The sequence below is a fragment of the Mustelus asterias genome, chromosome 6 (genome assembly GCF_964213995.1).
Source record: "Mustelus asterias chromosome 6, sMusAst1.hap1.1, whole genome shotgun sequence".
Classification (NCBI taxonomy): domain Eukaryota; kingdom Metazoa; phylum Chordata; class Chondrichthyes; order Carcharhiniformes; family Triakidae; genus Mustelus; species Mustelus asterias.
Genome location: NC_135806.1, coordinates 84,907,415 through 84,929,374, shown reverse-complemented (window position 1 = coordinate 84,929,374; position 21,960 = coordinate 84,907,415). Strand labels below are relative to the sequence as shown.

At 40.5% G+C, this 21,960-nt stretch overlaps 1 protein-coding gene across 4 annotated transcripts in view; it reads left to right on the top strand.

Moving 5' to 3' along the window:
- The window catches only part of apc (APC regulator of WNT signaling pathway), a 187,815-nt gene extending 170,183 nt beyond the window's left edge, over nt 1-17,632 (top strand). For all 4 annotated transcript variants that reach the window (XM_078214663.1, XM_078214662.1, XM_078214660.1 and 1 more), the window contains 4 exons: nt 942-1,019; nt 1,620-1,736; nt 3,887-4,101; nt 10,079-17,632. In XM_078214663.1, the coding sequence (XP_078070789.1) occupies nt 942-1,019; nt 1,620-1,736; nt 3,887-4,101; nt 10,079-16,721 (7,053 nt within the window). In that variant the 3' untranslated portion in view covers nt 16,722-17,632. The remainder of the gene's footprint in view (nt 1-941; nt 1,020-1,619; nt 1,737-3,886; nt 4,102-10,078) is intronic.
- The last annotated feature ends 4,328 nt before the right edge of the window (nt 17,633-21,960 follow it).

Sequence of the window (21,960 nt, the reverse complement as noted above, 5' to 3'; positions counted from 1 at the left end):
CACTCAACTGATGAAGGAGCTGCACTCCGAAAGATCGTGCTACCAAATAAACCTGTTGGACTTCAGCCTGGTGTTGTCAGACTTCTTACTATGCCCACCCCAGTCCAACGCCAGTATCTCCACATCATTATATGAACTAATTTGGTGTAGAGTCACATTTTGAATAATTTTACTTAAATGAGTAGCTATATTAAAATGATTATCAAATTGATTTATGGTTTGGGGCAAGAGATGCAAGGGAAAACTATATTTAATGCAGTGAGTGATAATGACCTGGAATTCGTAGCTTACAAGAAATTTGGAGACAAAGGAAATTGAATGGGTACTTGAGGGGAAATAAACTTGCAGCGCTTATGGGGATAAACCAGGCAATGGGACTGACTGGATGCTGAACAGGAACCAGCATGGATTCAGCAGGCTGAATGGCCTCCTTCTGTACAGTTAAGACTTAGTGACTCATTTGTGTGGCATAGCAATATTCTCCATTACCAAAGAGTGCTACCAATTCACCACACTTTTAGTTCTTAACCACAGGCAAGCTAAAATGTCTGTGTATCCTGCTTAAGCAGTTGGCATCCTTGAATCTGAGAGAAGTGATGGGACTACAGCCTTAGAACTTTGGTGAGATCAGATCTGCTGTACTTTTGATGGTTGAACAAATTGATTTTGGAAAGGCAAAGTCTGTCACAAATGGCACGTATAAAGTTATCTCTTGTCGATTGTGCGGGATGATCTCCTCTGGCACCTGCAGGGCTGATGTCTGCTGCAGAGCTTCTGAAACCACATGTGACAAATTCCTGCCTACAACTGGTGCTTTTGTTTGCATTGATCGTCAGCTACAGCATCCGCTTGTCGTGGTTGAAATGTTGAAGCAACATGCTGTAAAAAAATGAAATTATGTTGATGTCAGAGATGCTTCTGCAATTGTTTCGTCTTCACAGGCCACGTTATGCTCTATGAAAGGCTGTATGAGAGCAATGGTAGCTCAACTGAAGTCAGAAAGTGAAGATCTACAGCAGGTAAGAATAATAGTTTTTAAACTTAAGTTTCAGTGAAACAATCTCGGAACAATCTTAAAACAATCTCTGAAAATCACTTTGGGTAAACAAAACCATTTTAAATATAAAATTTTCCTAAATACATTGTGCACCTTAAACAGATCATATAGGGCTACTGTTTACCAATTTGAGAATATATTGGAAACAATGGCACAAGTAATAGTTGAGCATGTTGGTCATAATGCTATCTTTAACTTGGGGGAAGGTTGTGCACCAAAACCCTTAAACCTTCTTTTAGTTAGATGTATAGTTTCTCACCTTTTAACCAAATGCTGCACAATTTCAGATGTTCATCGATGTATATTCAAACCTAATGTTGTATCACAGCACAGCAGTAACCATGTCTGAAAAATTCTTGCCATTGTGAATTTTTTATTTTACAACTGGCTTTTTCTATTAATTTTCAAGAAGATTGTATTAATATGAGAGAGTCTAATGACCATAAAAATTAGTTCCATCTCGTGTTATATTGGGGAGACATGAAAAATAAAATGGCAAATCCAGTAACAATTTTTTATCTATTAAATCCTTTTGATTGTCAAACATATTTTTCTGTTATAGGTAATTGCAAGTGTATTGCGAAATTTGTCATGGCGAGCAGATGTAAACAGTAAAAAGATCTTGCGTGAAGTTGGAAGTGTGAGCGCATTAATGGAATGTGCACTGGATGTGAAAAAGGTATCAGAATTCTTTCTCAAAAATCAACATTACAGCTATATCCATTCAGAATATTCACGTGACTTTTGAACTTCAACGCTTGTGCCATTCTCCCTATTTAAAATCTAAATTGAATTTATTGGCACGAACTTCAATAAAACTGCTCTTTTTATGTAAAATAATCATTTTGTGACTGATGATCCTGTAAGAATGTGTATATTATTCATTTGTTGCATCACTTAAGGTTAACAAAGTTATAAAATGTCTTGAAAGGGTAGATAGCAAAATATTATTTTCCATTGTTTTTGCATCATTAACAAGATCACATGGATGCAAGATGATCATTAAAAGAATGCATGTGTTACTTGAAGAAATTTTTATGACCGTTATTAGGGCCTTATATAAATGTTAGCACAGGTGATGTTTGAATATAATTTAAAACAGAAATTAGTAAGTATTTAAACAAGAATATAAAACAGTGCAGGAAATAACCAGGCAAAGAGACTAAAGGAGAGAGCCCCATTGGAGAGCCTGCACAGACAGGATGATTCAATTGGATGCCTCTGCTACGAATTCTAAAACAGTGACTTGCATGGAGAAAATATTTGAACACTTGATTACTTGCAAGTTCCAGCCAAAGGTGTTTGCAGCATCATTTTTGACTCCAATTACTTGTATTTACTCCATAAGACAGTCTCAAAATGGGAGTTCATGTTGAAGGATGAGGTTAAGAACTTTTAAGCGCTGAAAATCAGGTGTAATTATCTTGATGCCTGAACTCTAGTTAAGCAGAGACTCCAAAATCTTAGATCCTCAACCGTCCTGAGTTGCAAACCTTCACACTTTATTGTTAGTTTCTATAAATAAGGTAAGTGTTTACTAGGATCCCATGTCTGTGCTTTGTTTGATGAGATAAAAGAATAAAATAACTCCGGTTCACTTGAAAATCTGTGAAATGTCAACTTTCTCTTGTAACTTGTAAATCAATACCGCAAGAGAAATATTTCCAAAGTGCAAACTTGTGATTCATAAAGAATACATAATATTTATAACTTGGAAAAGAGCTGTGCCACGTATTGGTAAATTGTTCATTGATTTCATCCACGTTATTTGTGGAATGTGGAAAGTAGAGGTGATGTTTGGCGTTCCCCATGGAGATTGAAAGTTTGTGCAAATGCCAATCCTCCTACCAATTGTTCAGCAACACTAACTACATGGCATAAAAAAACTTAAAAGTTAGGGAATAAACTCTTACTTTAAATGTTACAAAATGTATTGTGAGGTAAGGTTGAGCAGGCCTGTATCCACTGGAGTACAGAAGAGTAAGAGGCGACTTGATTGAAACACACAAGATCCTGAGAGGTCTTGACAGGGTGGATGTGGAGAGGATGTTTCCTCTTGTGGGAGAATCTAGAACTAGGGGTCACTGTTTAAAAATAAAGAGTTGTCCATTTAAAATGGAGATGAGGCAAAAACTTTTTCTGAGGGTCACGAGTCTTTGGAATTCTATTCTTGAAAAGGAGGTGAAAGCAGAGCCTTTGAATATTTTTTAAGGCGTTCTTGGTAACCTTCTTGGTAAGCAAGAGGATGATACATTATCGGGATAGTCAGGAGGCAGATTTGAAGTTACTATCAGATCGGATGTAATCTTATTAAATGAAGGAGTAGGCTTGAGGGACTGAATGGCCTACTCTTACGTCCAGTTTGTATGTCCATAGATCTTCCCACCCTTGGTTTGTTTGAACTCGAGCAAAGTGAAGACTTAAATACTCTAACTTACTTGGATCTCTAATGTTGAGGACAGTCATTGTTAGAAGATGGATGCCCAAGCAAGCATATAAATACCCGTATCTATTGTTGTAAAAGGGAATTGTGCAATATAAATGTCTCATTAAATTTGACAGTCAAGATTGTATATAATTGTACAATAAAGATTGTATATACGACTGTAATATACTGCAAGTGCTATCTATCAAGGCTTTTATAACCTTTCTAATAGTGCTTTGTGAGAAACCAGTAAAATTATGCTAGAAATTAAAAATGTTGCAACATATGTCAAAAGATACAACATAAAATCTATTTTACATACCATAGAAATGTTCAAAAATGTCTCAAGTCATGCAAAACAAAAAAATTGAATTTTTATATTAATCGTTCCCTCCTTTTTAAAGGAATCAACTCTAAAGAGTGTTCTTAGTGCCCTTTGGAATTTATCTGCACACTGCACTGAGAATAAAGCTGACATCTGTGCTGTGTGTGGTGCCCTTGCATTTTTGGTCGGCACTTTAACCTACAGAAGCCAAACTAATACACTCGCCATTATTGAAAGTGGAGGTGGCATCCTAAGGAATGTTTCTAGTCTGATTGCTACAAATGAAGATCACAGGTCTGTGCAGTCTTTCTTTCTCTGTAGAAGTAATTTAGCATTACTTTAATAAAATCAATCACTTAGATATCAGTAATTATAGTGATCTAAACAATACCTTAACTTCTGAGTGTTGCAGTGAATTATACCCATGGGTCAGTCATCTACAGTGTTAGAATTCCCGTGAGGAACAAAAGAAGCAAATGAAGAGATTACCAATAAGATTTCACTTTTTGTAACTTTTACTTGACACAAATCAAAAATGATTTTAACAGACATATTATGTTTGGTTCAAACTATAAATTACACAAATAGCTAATATAACAAAGGCTATCCCACGAGATCACAAGCATTTACATCACCCCTCCCCCCCACCCCCGGCCTATTCGTTTCAAGTTCTCCGGAGACAGTTGTCAGCCAAATGGCATTCTCCTTTAGAACATCCTTCGCTAGGTTCACCACAGTCTTGATGGTACAGATTCCCTGGAGACACCTTTAGCTGATCGTTCAACAAACCTTGTTAAATGGTCTGGTCAGCTCTGGCAAAACACATAGCAGTGGAACTGTCCAATTCACAATCCTTGCTCTAACCCTGTTTCCTAATGTGTTACACACACAGTTCCTTGTAAATGTGCCTCGTCTGTTCTTCTCCTATTGCACCTAATTTGTTTCTGATCACAACATCCGTATCTTTCTTCCTGTTACAGGCCAAGAGTCACATGGTCCCTTGGACTGTTACTTCTTATCATCCAAGTAAATTACAATTGATCCCTTTGCAATTGATGCAAACTCTTAAGTCCCTTTCAAAATGTCCATAGACATTTTAAAGAAATTATAACTTATTTTACTGTCCTGCTTCCAGGTCAAAGATAGTCACAACTGTCTGGCCATTTATAGCACTTTTGAATTTCAGACCACAGACTAACCTAATCTCTCGTTTGCTCACGCATGTCCAAACTTGTAAGCAAATTCTCCATTCTGTTTAGTATCATCCACATACTAATGATATGGGAAATACTTTCATGGAAGAATGAAACTAATTCTACAAAATAATCACAGGCTTGCATCTAGAAATATACATAATCATTTTCAAAAACTTAAATTGATTAACAAAGCTCTTGGTGTAAAATATTTCTTTGCTGGAAGCAAGAGCAATCCGAAAGGCATGCTGGTTAGGTGCATTGGCCATGCTGAATACTGTCCCAGTGTACCCAAACAGACGCCAGAATGCGGCGACTCGGGGATTTTCACGGTAACTTCATTGCAGTGTTAATGTAAACCTACTTGTGACTCTAATAAATAAACTTTAACATTAAGAGCCTGTAGCTTTAAGTACAAATAGATTTAAGTTAACTTGGGGGTATCGGGTGAGCGTACAGTTTCTGGAGTTTTGGGTTTAAATTTAATTATTAGTGTCACAAGTAGGCTTACATTAACACTGCAATGAAACCACTGTGAAAATCCCCTAGTCGCCACACTCTCCTACTCTCTAATAAATTGTGCCATGGAACCTTTATGCCAACCTGAGCAGAAAAGGCTTGTTTCACATCACATCTAAAAAACAGTCCCTGACTTGGATGCACACTCTAGCGCCTGTTTGGGTACACTGAGGGAGAATTTTAACATGGCCAATACACCCTAACCAGCATGTCTTTCGGACTGTGGAGGAAACCAGAGCACCCGGAGGAAACCCATGCAGACACGGGGAGAACGTGCAGCCTCCACGCAGACAGTGACCCAAGCCGTGAATCGAACCCAGGTCCCTGGGTTACAATTTTTGATAGCACAGAATCTTAAAATTTGGAACAGTCTTCTACAATACAATCCAGCTCCGGTTCGATGCTAAAGTAAGCTTCCATATTCAAGCCCACACTTCCTACAAACCCAAGCCATACCCTAGCCAATATGTGCGATATGATTTTTGGTCTTCGCTTAGTTTTGCAATTCTTACATCTGAATCAGGTGCTGTTTTTTAGATGAGATGTGAACCTGAAGCCTTTTCTGCTCAGTTTGGCATAAAGGTTCCATGGCACAATGTATTAGAGGGCAGGAGAGTTTTTTTTCCCTTGTCTTTGCTGACTTGTATGCCTCAACCAATAGAACTAAAGCACGTCATCTGATCATTTATCTGATTGCTATTTGAGGCACTCTTGAGGTAAAAGAAGCAGTAGTTTTTTATGAACGTGGCCTTAAATTGCTGGGGATATGTTGAAAATATGTAGTGTAAGCGTAGTTTCTGATTTCTGTAAAAGATGGAAAAACACCCGACTGACAAACCACGTCAGTCAGAATAAAACTAATTTGAAATTATTGGAAGGTGTATTTTTTTTTTACAGAAGCAAGAATAAATGATTCAATAAAATGACACAGCCCTTAATTCACAACAGTATTTTGAAACGTTTCAGTCAAAGAAACAAAGTATTTTGAAAATCTTGCTATCTTTTCATGGCAACATAAAAGACAACTTGATTTCCATGAATATAAACACAGTATAGAACAGGTGTTGGAAACCTAAAATAAACGCAGAATAGTGGAAAAACTCAGGAAATTGGGTAGCATCCGTGGAGAGTGAAATGAAGTCGGGTGAAAAGTCATCGCCCAGAGACAACTGTTTCTCTTGCTTCAGATGCTGCTTGATCGACTGTGAATTTTCTGTTTTTATTTCAGCTTCCATGGAATTCTGTGGTTTGGATATGTGGCTTTACCTGACGATTTTTTTTTAAAGTGACTTAGTATTTTTCTTCTTTCTGGGAGGTTCCTGCATACAGAGCTGTCAATGGAAATAGGTTTTTAAATATTTACCTCCCAGATACCTAACCATCGTTACAGGACAAAGATTCCCTACAATTGGGAACAGCCTTATTGCAGAATGCCCTTTGTGAGGCAGCTACCATAAATATTGGCTTTGGTTCTTTCTTCCAGGACAAAACCTAGAACATTATAGGCAGGATTTTAAGGCCTTGCTAGAGCAAGACCGGAAATTCCTGGCCGAGGTCGACGGACATTTCCATTTTCCATCCCTCACCTGCTCCAATTCCGTGGCGGCAGGACGGTAGAATTCTGGCGTATAAATGCACTCCATTCCACCCCAGCATTCTTTCTTTTTCAAACAAAGAACAAACAAAGAACAATACAGCACAGGAACAGGCCCTTCGGCCCTCCAAGCCCGCGCCGTTCCCCGGTCCAGGACTGAATCCTGAATCCAGGATCCCCGCCCAATTTTCCAGCCTATCTACATCCTAATATCCTATCCACCGAGCTGTCCCTCACAGCTACGATGCTTTGTTCATCACAACCTATTAACTCACCCCCACCCCCCCATTCCAGACCATGTGATCTCCAGGGAGAGGCGAAAACCCAGAGTGAAAACCCCAGGGCCAATATGGGGAAAAGAAAATCTGGGAAATTCCTCTCCGACCCCCTGAGGCGATCGAAACGAGTCCAGGAGATCACACTGGCCCTGATCGGAAAATGCTTCCCAACCCTAGTCATTTCCACTTCCACGAACACCATATGAATTCCCTGCCCCCGAGACAGGTTCCCAACTATCCGCCAACCCAATCTGTACTGGCACCAGCAAGATGATCATAGAATGAAACCTTGAAACGAGAAACAAGGAACAATTAGCCCGCGCCGCTCCCTGGTCCAAACTAGACCACTCTTTTGTATCCCTCCATTCCCACTCCGTTCATATAGCTGTCTAGATAAGTCTTAAACGTTCCCAGTGTATCCGCCTCCACCACCTTGCCCGGCAACACATTCCAGGCCCCCACGACCCTCTGTGTAAAATATGTCCTTCTGATATCTGTGTTAAACCTCCCCCCCTTCACCTTGAACCTATGACCCCTCGTGAACGTCACCACCGACCCGGGGAAAAGCTTCCCACCGTTCACCCTATCTATGCCTTTCATAATTTTATACACCTCTATTAAGTCTCCCCTCATCCTCTGTCTTTCCAAGGAGAACAACCCCAGTTTCCCCAATCTCTCCTCATAACCAAGCCCCTCCATACCAGGCAACATCCTGGTAAACCTCCTCTGTACTCTCTCCAAAGCCTCCACGTCCTTCTGGTAGTGTGGCGACCAGAACTGGACGCAGTATTCCAAATGCGGCCGAACCAACGTTCTATACATCTGCAACATCAGACCCCAACTCTTATACTCTATGCCCCGTCCTATAAAGGCAAGCATGCCATATGCCTTCTTCACCACCTTCTCCACCTGTGACGTCACCTTCAAAGATCTGTGGACTTGCACACCCAGGTCCCTCTGCATCTCTACACCCTTTATGGTTCTTCCATTTATCGTGTAGCTCCTCCCTACATTATTCCCACCAAAATGCATCACTTCGCATTTATCAGGATTGAACTCCATCTGCCATTTCCTTGCCCAAATTTCCAGCCTATCTATATCCTTCTGTAGCCTCTGACAATGTTCCTCACTATCTGCAAATCCTGCCAGTTTTGTGTCGTCCGCAAACTTACTGATCACCCCAGTTACTCCTTCTTCCAGATCATTTATATAAATCACAAACAGCAGAGGTCCCAATACAGAGCCCTGCGGTACACCACTAGTCACAGGCCTCCAGCCGGAAAAAGACCCTTCCACTACCACCCTCTGTCTTCTATGACCAAGCCAGTTCTCCACCCATCTAGCCTCCTCCCCCTTTATCCCATGGGATCCAACCTTTTTCACTAGCCTACCATGAGGGACTTTGTCAAACGCTTTACTAAAGTCCATATAGACAACATCCACGGCCCTTCCTTCGTCAACCATTTTGGTCACTTCTTCAAAAAACACCACCAGGTTAGTGAGGCATGACCTCCCTCTCACAAAACCATGCTGACTATCGTTAATGAGTTTATTCCTTTCTAAATGCGCGTACATCCTATCTCTAAGAATCTTCTCCAACAACTTCCCCACCACGGACGTCAAGCTCACCGGCCTATAATTACCCGGGTTATCCTTCCTACCCTTTTTAAATAACGGGACCACATTGGCTATCCTCCAATCCTCTGGGACCTCACCTGTGTCCAGTGACGAGACAAAGATTTGCGTCAGAGGCCCAACGATTTCACCTCTCGTCTCCCTGAGCAGCCTTGGATAGATTCCATCAGGCCCTGGGGATTTGTCAGTCTTTATATTCTCTAACAAACCTAACACTTCCTCCTTTGTAATGGAGATTTTCTCCAACGGTTCAACACTCCCCTCAGAGACACTCCCAGTCAACACATCCCTCTCCTTTGTGAATACCGACGCAAAGTATTCATTTAGGATCTCCCCTACTTCTTTGGGCTCCAAGCATAAGTCCCCACTTTTGTCCCTGAGAGGTCCAATTTTTTCCCTAACAACCCTTTTGTTCCTAACGTATGAATAAAATGCCTTGGGATTCTCCTTAATCCTGTCTGCCAAGAACATTTCGTGACCCCTTTTTGCTCTTCTAATTCCCCGTTTGAGTACTTTCCTACTTTCATTGTACTCCTCCAGAGCTCCCTCCGTTTTTAGCTGCTTGGACCTAACATACGCCTCTCTTTTCTTTTTGACCAGTCCCTCAATTTCCCTGGTTATCCACAGTTCTCTAATCCTACCCTTCCTATCCTTCTTTTTTACAGGCACATGCTTGTCCTGTAGCCCTAACAACCGTTCCTTAAAAGACTACCACATACCAGATGTGGATTTACCCTCAAACAGCCTCTCCCAATCAAGAGCTGCCAATTTCTGCCTGATCCCAATAAAGTTTTCTTTAACTCTCCTACCCTATCCACCCTTCTCCCTCCACTTCAGCTTTTCTACCCTCCCCCACCTCATAAAACACTTCAAGATTGTGTTCAAGTGAATTTAAAAGGATGGTCCGTATAAATAATCCGTGACTATTTAACACACTTATTTTTTGGGGGCTTTTTTTCAGCTTGATTGAAATTAATAGTCTAGTGTATATTTGGTTTATAAATGGTTTTATAAATAATTCTGTTTTCTATATAATTCTGTTTTCTATCCAGACAAATTCTGCGAGAAAACAATTGCCTTCAGACATTGCTACAGCACTTAAAATCACACAGCTTGACAATAGTTAGCAACGCATGTGGAACCCTTTGGAATCTTTCTGCTCGAAATGCCAAGGACCAGGAATCTTTGTGGGACATGGGAGCAGTTAGCATGCTCAAAAATCTAATTCATTCTAAACACAAAATGATTGCAATGGGAAGTGCTGCAGCTTTGAGGAACCTAATGGCCAACAGACCTGCTAAATATAAAGATGCCAACATTATGTCCCCAGGATCAAGTTTACCATCTCTGCATGTTCGAAAACAAAAGGCTCTAGAAGCAGAGCTGGATGCTCAACAATTATCAGAGACTTTTGATAATATTGATAATTTGAGTCCCAAAACATCCCATCGCAACAGACAAAGACACAAGCAAGGCAGATACAGTGAGTATGTCTTGGATTCTGGAAGGCATACTGATGATGGGGTATGCAGGTCAGAGAGTTTCAACACTGGCAATTTGACTGTGTTGTCACCATACATGACTTCTTCAATGTTACCTGGTTCATCAAGAGACAGGGGGAGTGCAGACAGTTCCAGAGCAGAAAAGGATCGAAGTGCAGAAAGAGATCGAAGAGGAACAGATGCTGCTTCCTTTCCCACTTCATCTGATAATGTGCCAGATCCTTCAAAAAGAATAGGGAGACAGATTCCTACCACTGCAGCACAAATAGCCAAGGTGATGGAAGAGGTATCAAGTATGCATTTATCCTCAGAGGACAGAAATTCAGCATCTGCTTCTGACCTACAGTGTGTGCCTGAGGACAGGAGTGGAATGAGACGAGCATCTTCATCTCATCCCAATTCTAACATTTTTACCTATGCTAAACCTGAAAACTCCAGCAGAACCCCTTCAATGCCTTATGGGAAAATGGAGTACAGGAGGTCATCAAATGATAGCTTGAATAGCGTTAGCAGCAGTGATGGCTATGGGAAAAGAGGGCAGATGAAACCATCAATAGAGTCCTACTCGGAGGATGATGAAAGCAAATTCTGCAATTATGAAAAGTATCCAGCTGATCTTGCCAACAAAATTCATAATGCTAATCACTTAGATGACAATGATGCAGAATTAGACACGCCAATTAATTACAGTCTTAAATATTCAGATGAACAGTTAAACTCTGGCCGACAGAGTCCATCACAAAATGAACAGTGGGCACGGCAAAAACATATTGTGGAAGAAGAGATGAAAAGGAATGAACATAAACAGTCCAGAACTCAACCCTCTGAATATTCTATCTACTGTGAAAATACCTGCAGTGGGGATGAAGCACATATTAAATTCCAACCTCGATTTGTTCAGTCAGATTGCTCTTACGGTGCCAGGGCACACAACAAGTCAGAGCAAATTAGAGTCGATTCTGAGCACAGAATGAACCAGAAAGTTAATCCATCTCTTTGCCAGGTAGATGATTATGAAGATGACAAACCAACCAACTACAGTGAACGGTACTCTGAAGAAGAACAGCATGAGGAGGAAGAGGACAGGCCCACAAATTATAGCATAAAGTTTACAGAGGAAGAGCACCACATCGAACAGCCAATTGATTATAGTTTAAAGTATTCCTCAGAAATCCCACCACCTTCACAGAAGCAATCTTTCATGCATTCAAAGGTTCCTTCGATTCAAGAAACAACAAAGGATCATACAGCATCAAGTTGTGGAAACACATCAAGTTCCAAACATACATCTTCTCAACAGAGACGACTGCACCCTAGCTCTGCACAAGCTAGAACAACTGCCACTCCAGCGGTACAAAAATCAGCCACTTGCAAAGCTCCTTCTATTAATCAAGAAACTATGCAGACTTATTGTGTAGAGGACACTCCTATTTGCTTTTCAAGATGTAGTTCACTATCATCTCTGTCATCAGAGGATGAAATGGAAGGGCGCGGTCAAGTCAAGCATGTATCAGATGATGGAACCACTTTGCAGATTATTGACCTTAAGGAAAGCCATGGACAGTTAACTGCTGAGGCAGCAATAGGTGAGGGTTCCTCTGCTTCTCAGCATACACAAATAAAGCAAAGTCGGCTACAGGCTACCAATGTGTCTCAACCTGATATTTCTAGGCAGAAAGCTGTTGAATTCTCTTCAGGTGCCAAATCACCATCCAAGAGTGGAGCACAGACTCCCAAAAGCCCGCCAGAGCACTATGTGCAGGAAACTCCTTTGGTATTCAGCAGATGCAGTTCAGTCAGTTCACTGGGGAGTTTTGAAAGTCAGTCAATTGCCAGTTCCATTCAGAGTGAACCTTGTAGTGAAATGGTTAGTGGAGTCATAAGCCCAAGTGATCTTCCAGACAGTCCAGGACAGACAATGCCTCCTAGTAGAAGTAAAACTCCACCACCTCAACCAGCTCAACTAAAGAGAGAGACGCACAAAATCAAGGAACAAACTAATGTTAAAAGCAGAGATACTGGCCAAAGGCAAGAGGCTGTGAATGCAGCAGTCCAAAGAGTCCAAGTTCCTCAGGACAGTGATAGCCTGATGCATTTTGCCACAGAAAATACTCCAGATGGATTTTCTTGTGCATCAAGTTTAAGCGCTCTTAGCCTTGATGAGCCATTTATTCAGAAAGATCTTGAGCTCAGAGTAATGCCTCCTGTTTATGAAGATGATCATAGGAGTGAAGAACTTGATAAGGAGGAAAATACAAGTGTGAAAAATAAATATAAAGCAGAGAAAGCTGCAGAACCTGAGAAAGATATACTGGAAGATGATGATGACGATGATATTGATATCTTGGAAGAATGCATAAATTCGGCCATGCCAACTAAATCTTCCAGCAAAGCAAAGAAAACTGCTGCTAGTACAACTTCACGGATACCACCTCCTGTAGCAAGGAAACCAAGTCAGTTGCCTGTATACAAATTGCTTTCTAATCAAAATAGAGTCCATGCTCAAAAGCATGTCAGTTTTAACCATGACATATTTAGGGAAGATATGCCACGTGTCTACTGTGTTGAAGGAACTCCAATAAACTTTTCAACTGCTACATCTCTAAGCGACCTCACCATTGAGTCGCCTCCAAATGAATTGTCAAATTCAGAAGGCATTCGACCTCCATCTGAATCTGCAGTGATGGAGAAGAGAGATACTATCCCAACTGAGGGCAGAAGTATGGATGATGCTGAGACATCAAAAGGTCTCATCCCTGCTCAGCCAGGGCAAGATGATAAAACAGAGGAAGGTGATATTCTAGCTGAATGTATAAACTCTGCTATGCCAAAAGGAAAGAGCCATAAACCCTACAGAATTAAAAAGATTAATCAGATGCAACATACATCAACATCTGTGAACAATACAAATCAGCAAGAAGCTGATAAACGAAAACCAACATCTCCAGTGAAACCATTATCTCAGAACACTGAGTTCAAAGCACGATTATTACAGCGATCATCCATACCTGACCCTCCAAGTAGCTTTTCTGCTGAAGGCAACTACACAGAACACAGAAAAGACATGGAAAAGGCTCACAAAAGGCAAACCACAAAAAATGCTGCTGGGGATTTTCAAGATAAACCACCAAGTAATGATAACCGCATTCGTGGAGGTTTTGTATTTGACTCCCCACATCATTATACTCCAATTGAAGGAACTCCATATTGTTTTTCACGGAATGATTCTCTGAGTTCGCTTGACTTTGATGATGATGATACTGACCTCTCAAAAGAGAAAGCAGAACTGAAAAAAGAGAAAGGCAAAAAAGACAAAACTTCTAATGATGTAAAAAATTGTAATAATGAACAAATTCCTAACAGTCAGCAACCTACTGATAGAATGCAGCCAGGTCAAAAATCTTTATCAAGCAGAGGGCAGTCAAAATCTGCATTACAGAGACAAGCTGTTTTCTCCCAAACGCCAAAAGACAATAGTGACCGAGAAACAGTTACAGATGAGAAAATGCAGAATTTTGCCATTGAAGATACTCCTGTTTGTTTTTCTCGTAATTCATCCTTAAGTTCTCTCAGTGATATTGACCAAGAGAATAATAATAAAAAAGTAACGCAGCATATTGAACAGGGGGAGCACACAAATAGTCAAGTTGCAGTTAACAGACCTCCAGCCTCTGGTTATGCACCCAAATCATTTCATGTTGAAGACACACCTGTTTGCTTTTCCAGAAATAGCTCTCTTAGCTCTCTCAGTATTGACTCTGAAGATGACCTTCTGCAAGAGTGCATAAGTTCAGCTATGCCAAAAAAGAAAAAGCACCTTGCAAAAGGCAAGAGTAACTGGGAAAATACAGGAAGTGATACTTCAGCATCAGTAGATGAGACAGACGAGCCTATGAATTTAAGGGAGCAAGTGCAAAGCCCTATCTCAGAGCAGGCTTTTTCTCCCGACTCTGAAAGCTTTGACTGGAAAGCCATTCAAGAGGGTGCTAATTCTATAGTAAGCAGCTTGCATCAAGCTGCTGCTTGCCTGTCAAGACAGGGTTCTTCTGATTCTGATTCTATTCTGTCACTTAAATCTGGTATTTCCTTAGGATCACCCTTTCACCTTACACCTGACCAGGAAGAAAAACCATTCAGTTCCAATAAAGGCCCTAAAATTGTCAAACCTGGTGAGAAAGTAACCAGTGATAATAAAAAGAATGAGGAGGAAAATGTTAAAGCTATTCGAGGAGGAAAAAGAGTGTATAAAAGTTTAATAACTGGAAAGGCCCGATCGAATGTTGAGACTGCTTCCAGTCATCCAAAACACACTCAACAGGCAAATATGCCTATGATCTCACGTGGAAGGACCATGATTCACATACCTGGTGTAAGGAACAGCTCACCTAGCACCAGCCCTATTCCGAAGATGCCACCAAAAAATACAAGCTCTAAAAGTCCAAGCCCAGGGCAACATTCAAATAATTCACCAAGAAGCATTAAGACGACAATAAAATCAGAATCAAGCCCGATAGGCAAGCAAACAGGCACTCCGGGAGCATCCAGCAGCAAAGGACCTTCTAGGTCAGGATCTAGAGATTCCACTCCTTCTAGACCTTCTCAACAATCACTGTCGAGACCAATGCAGTCTCCTGGTCGAAATTCCATATCTCCAGGAAGAAATGGGATCAGCCCTTCTAACAAGATATCACAACTGCCAAGGACATCTTCTCCAAGTACTGCCTCAGCTAAACCTTCAGGATCAGGAAGAATGCCTTATACATCTCCAGGTAGACCAATGAATCAGCAGGCTCCCTCAAAGCAAGCGGGTCTAGGAAAGGGTACACCATCTATTACAAGAAGTGAATCAAATTCTAAGGGGCTAAGCCAGAGTGCCAGTAGCTCTGTACCAGGTAAAAGAGTGGAACTGTCGAGAATGTCTTCAACAAAATCAAGTGGCAGTGAATCTGACCGATCTGAAAGGCCTACATTAATGCGTCAGTCAACTTTTATAAAGGAAGCCCCGAGTCCAACATTGCGGAGAAAATTAGAAGAGTCCACTTCTTTTGAATCTTTGTCACCACCCTCTAGGCCTGCATCACCAACTAGATCACAAACTCAAACCCCAGTTTTAAGTCCATCTCAGCATCTAGATGGGATGCCCAGTCATTTACAAAATCAAACTAGCAGTTGGAGAAAAATACCTCCAAATCAGAATCTCTCTGCAGAACATCTTGAAGGAAGGCCCATGCGGAAACATGACATAGCTCGTTCTCATTCCGAAAGTCCTTCAAGGCTTCCTGTGAACAGATCGGGTACATGGAAGCGAGAACATAGCAAACATTCATCATCCCTCCCTCGAGTTAGCACATGGCGACGCACAGGGAGTTCTTCATCAATCCTGTCAGCTTCTTCGGAGTCAAGTGAAAAGGCTAAAAGTGAAGATGAAAGACCACATCAGGTGAATTTTGCACATGGTAATAAACAAGCCAAGGAAAACCCAGCTCCTTTGAGGGGAACTTGGAGAAAAATTAAGGATAATGAAATTTCACAAACGAACAATCACTCTCAGAATTCTTCAGCTCCAAATAGTGTTGAATCCAAACATTTAGTTTACCAGATGGCACCTCCTGTGTCAAAGACTGAGGATGTGTGGGTGAGAATTGAGGACTGCCCAATAAACAATCCTCGGCCTGGAAAATCTCCAACAGGTAATACACCCCCGGTTATTGACGATGTGTCTGAAAAGTTGCTTCTAAGTGATGAAGAAGGCTCAGGTGATGGACAGAACAAACCAGCTTCAGAACATAGAACTCCTCCTCATGGTCTAAGAATGGAAAAATGTTTAAATTCATTTACGCAGTTGGATAGCCCAGAGAAAAAGGCAGCAGAAACTAAATCTGCTGTGAACAGTTCTGCTACCTCACCAGAAATTGAGACCACAGTTGTCACCGAGCGTACACCTTTTAGTTCAAACAGCTCAAGCAAGCACAACTCGCCTAGTGGCACTGTTGCTGCAAGAGTTACTCCTTTCAATTACGTCCCCAGTCCTCGTAAAAGTAGCACAGATAACAGCTCCACACGGCCATCACAAATTCCAACACCTGTAAACAACAACAAAAGAAAGGAGAGCTCTAAACCTGAAACCACTGAGTCCACTGGAAATCAAAGCCCTAAACGGCATTCTGGATCATATTTAGTAACTTCTGTTTGAAATAACTGTGATTGTAGAAAATTGATTTATGATGTATGATTTTGGCACAATTCAACAGAAATTTGGAGATGAGTGGTTTTACAAGAAATATTGATCAACTTAGCATTTGTAAATATCTCTACTTTTTTTTCTCTTTGCAGAGGGTCTTTGTTAAGGAAGCCATATTTGATAGGGAACAATATAGATGCTGGTGGATATTTGGCAGATGCATTTGGTTAGGAGGTTTGAGATTATTCCTGCAAGTCATAAAACCAACACATTGTACAGTCAGTTTTACTTGTATTATGTATTAAGAGTTCATGCCATAATCCCTTATGTATTGCTTGGCTTATATAACTTAAAATACTTGGAAAGTGTCTAGGTAAGTCCATTAAAATGTATCAATCATGTTCAACATTTTAATAGCAAAAAAATGGTCAGGGAGTTTTAAAACAATAGAAATTAATTACATACATGCAAAAAAGTGAATGAAATGAGTATTAATATTCCATGTTAGTAATTGTGAAGTATCCTAACCCTCTAAGCAATCATGCAGCTGTGAAATTTACAGCCTTATAATTTCTGCTGCAACAACCTTCCCCAGCCTGCTCTTCTGCATGATCAGATTGGATGGTATGTTGTTTGAAGCAATGACTCAGATTCTGTGATCACATGATGTGCATAGATAGCTAAGGTGTATGAATATACACTGCTGTGTGTGTGCTGCAAAAAGAGATTGTCTGTAACCTTGCAGCTTTGGACTGGAGTATTTTCTCCTGATCTAGATTTTAACCAGAAAAGTAGTTAGGGCCATTGCTATGCTGTAACTTGTTGTATATTGTTATTTGAGGTGAGATGGCTACTCTTTTATGAATGAGACAGAAATTGTTTCAGAAGAACTAAATGAAAATTTCAAAATAAATTATTACTGTATGTATTTTGGGTGTCAGTTGATTTTTTGTGTATACACCTTACATTTTAAAAAACCCAGATGTTTTAATGTTTTAAATGTGATTTCTGGGCTCACTTATTAAAGTAAAGAATGTTCGTGAGAGTGATTTGGGAAAAATGATGACTTGATGACGGACAAGCAGCAATAAAAGCTTGTAATGCAGGAGAAAGCCAGTCAACCAACCATCATCTCTATGCAGCTCTTTGTGAGAGCAATCTAAAACTCCATTGCAACTTCCTTGCTGGAAGCTTTTACCCATTTTTCCATTAAAAGATACAATCGTCTTCTGACTTGAACACTCAATGTTAAAGCAGTTCCATGTTCCGACCATCCTTAGTGTAAAGAAATTTTTCCCACATCCTCAGTCTCTTTAGACTAGTTTTAGATTACTACTGTCACGATGGAGGAGGTTGAGGAAGGAGTTGGAGATAGAGAGATCATTTGTTGTCATTGGTTGTTTGGAAACTGAATCTATGGATCATGTCACCAAGGAGCAGGAAAAGTAAAAAGTCCAAAGGTAAATCTTTGGGAGAACTCCAGAGATGACAACTGAGTAGGAAAAGTAGCCATTTCTAGAGTTAGCTTAGCGTCTCTCAAAACTGGATAATAGAGAAGTGGCCATGTAAAGCTAACAGAATCAGCACTTTAGTTATAGAAGCCATCATCTGTGACTTTGGGCAGGGCACTTTCAGTGTTGTGAGAAAGTGTTATGATCTGGAGACTGATAATTTAAGAATAAAATATTTGAAATTCCAGAGACCAACTTAATTTAATTGCACAACAAAGGTTTGATTTTTGGGGCTTTTACTGTAACAAACTCTAAGAAACATCTACCAGACATTACCTAATTGGCAACTAATACTCTAAACCATAAAAAAAGCCCTTATTAATGTTTTAACATCTCTGATAACCCCATTCTGCATATACATTACAACATACTCTCCAGAGGATTACAGTCTTTATAGGGCAGCACAGTGGTTAGCACTGCTCCCTCACAGCATCAGGGACCTGGGTTTGATTTCCGGCTTGGGTCAGTGTGTGTGGAGTTTGCACATTCTCCTCGTGTTTTCTCCGGGTGCTCTGGTTTCCTCCCACAGTCCAAAGATAGGCACTTTATGTGGATTGGCCATGCTAAATTGCCCCTTAGTGTCAGGAGGACTAGATAGGGTAAATGCATGGGGTTATGGGGATAGGGCCTTGGTGGGATTGTGGTCAATGCAGACTTGATGAACTGAATGACCTCTTTCTGCACTGTAGGATTCTATGATTCTGTCTACAGTCACACCCAGCTTCCAATAGGTTTACATCTTCCTGTTTCACAGAATCGAGAGATGCTTCCCTCAGTTTTCAGAGAATTCCTGAATTGCGTACCAGTAGATCTAGGATTTCTTCCCCAGCTTCACTATGGCAAATTTTCTGCAGTCTTCAGATTTCTATGGGATGGATCTCTTTGACCAGAGCTCCTGGTTTCTGCCTGTTGGCTTGCGAAGCACCCGCAGCTTCCTTTCTGCTGACCACAACAGCTGCAATCTTTTGCCTCCGTGAGACCTGTTTCTTTCTGCCCAAAATCTGGGAGACTTAGTCTGTCCACAGTTAGCAAAGCTACTTCTGCCTCTGTTTTCAAGTATATCAATATGTAGCATTTTTCTCTCAGTAAGTCTCAACCTGGATTAGCATTAATTTCAAAGACATCAGTGAAGCTAAGGAATGGGTTATAGCTGGAGAAAGCATATGGTTGAATTTATTTAATGGGGAGTGACTTTACAACAGTACAAGACAGTGAAGCATGTATGCTATTGATGTCAAGTAATATGAATGGTGAGGGAATTAGTATGCACTTGGAGATGGGAGAACTGAGAGACAAATTGCCAAGTGGCAAGGAAAGGAACTGCAGTAGGTGGAAAATGATCAAAGCGGAAGTAATTTCTAGCTGGTCTGCAACAATTCTGATGAAAGGTCATCTCAATCTGAAACATTAACTATGTTTCTCTCCACAGATGCTGCCTGACCTGAGTACTTATAGCACCTTTTGTTTTAATTACAGCTTCTGATTGAATTCATTTCAGGCTCAAGGACAAGCAAACAACATGTATTTAAAGTTCTACAGATGCTGGAAATCTGAAACAAAAATTGCTGGAAACATTCAGCAGATAACTGAGCTGTAACATTAACTGTTTCTCTTTCCACAGATGCTAGACTTGCTGAGTATTTACAACATGCATTTTAAAATGGGCTTACGGCTCTTTGAACCCTATTTTTATTGTAAAAGGCTAACTCTACATGGAGTTTTCTTTTGAATTTCCATGGTTATACTGACTTTGCCATCTGCTATATCAGAGCAATTACAGATCGCAAATTCTGCCTAAAGCTTTTGGCAAAAGTCAAAGACAATAACTTTGACGTGACAACAAAAATGGCTGACATTAATTTGGGAAGTAAAAAATGATAAAGGACAACAGCCCAAAAGATAAATGTTCTCCCAAACAAGAAAACTGAGAACACAAGAGTATTGCTCAGAGCGTTCAGCATCAGGGTGAATTTTCAGAACCTTAAATCTCTTTGATCTGTCAAACTAAACTATTATATTTAGTAACTATGCCTCTAAAGCAAAGCACGTAGACAGCAAATTCTCAGTGGAAAAGCCAGACGTGACTTCTGATGGCTCTGTGCTATTTCCTGATGCGCAGTCTTCCAACTGTATCTAACTTGTACCTCGTGATTGCTCCAGAGAGAAGACATTTAAGCAAGAAATACACTCTGACACAAGCGCTGGTGCCTATTTAGGACAACTTGCATCCCAATATTTTAGTGATTTTAGCTTTTTCATACCTCTTGCACCAAGCTTGAAAGAAACATGACTTTATAGATTCACAACCTATCAGAAAGAGGATTACAAATTGGATAATTTCAGGCTGTAAAATTGAGATTGTACTTTAAAAAGATATTCGAAAAATTTGTTTTTCCAAGTAGTAGATGAATTGCTTCCGCAAAAGGGAGTCCAAAATACAGTTTCTGACATCCCCTTTAAATATAGGGTTGCCCAAAACTCTGCTGCATGTGCCCCAACTCCTATCAAATGTTGTTCACCTTGTGTCCCTGCTCACTGATGTACATTAGCTCCTGGTTAAGCAAATTCATATCCTTGTTTTTAAGTTCTGAGCCCTTACCTCCTCCCTATCTCTGTATCTCCCCCGGCCCCACAATCCTCACACATCTATGCTGCTCTTGTTCTAACCCCTTGGTTCTAATCGTTCCTTAACTTATTGATGTGCTTTCAACTGCCTTGCCCCCAAGCTTCTGATATTACCTCCTTTAATCACTTCCACTCCACCTTGTTTTCCTCCTTTAATTCCTTAAAATTTAATATCTCCCTATGTGGCTCGGTGTTGTATTTTATTTTTTAATTCTCCTGTAATGCACCTTGAAATGTTTTTAATATGTTAAAAGATGTTATATAAATACTGAAGTTGCTGACTCAAAATGCAAGCTCAGCAATGCTCTTCTACCACAGTTCCCAATTTCAGAGTGTTGGCATGTCTGCAGCTGTGTTTAGCCATTCTGCAACTTCATGATGCCTTGCTGTCTTGGCTCTGGGCTAATATAGGGAATACATCTGGGTCATGTTAGGAGCGTTGGGTTGATAGGAGTAAGCAACCTCGTTAATCTTTAGGCTTGAACCAAAAAAACACAATTGAGATCCAGAATTCTAAATCAATGAACATTCACAGCTTCCATATTTGATCAGAGATTGGGAAACCTCCATCCCAGGACAAGCTGAATACACCAGCACTCCTCAAAGGGCAGATAATAACCTATGCCTCTGAAAGAATATAGGATATTCTGTCTCCTTGGGATCAAGTTTAAAGTTTATTTATTAGTGTCAGAAGTGGTAGGAGAGTGTAGCTGAGCTTGCATTTTGATAAGTTTCTATCCTACAGTTGCAGCACCCATCTTTGCCAATGGACCTGCAGCTTAGAAAGGTTGGCTGTCCTATTCAGAAGGCCTGAAGTCTCTGCTGTCCTTAATTGGGCAGCAGAGCCGATCAATTACAAGGCCATCTCCTATAAGATGTCACCAGTGGGTGTGCTGTCAGCAATTGCGGAGTCGGAATTCAGAAATGGTCCTGACTCTAGATTTATTTGAAGGGGATAAGATCCTGCCCTACAAGTTCACAAAAACACTCCTCACAAGCATATTCGAGGCAAGTGTCAGTGGCTTGGCAGACAACTTGCCTACAATAGAAGTTAGATTATCTTTCAGCAACTGATCAAGAGTTTCCACACACTACAAAACTTTTAGCTTTTCTCA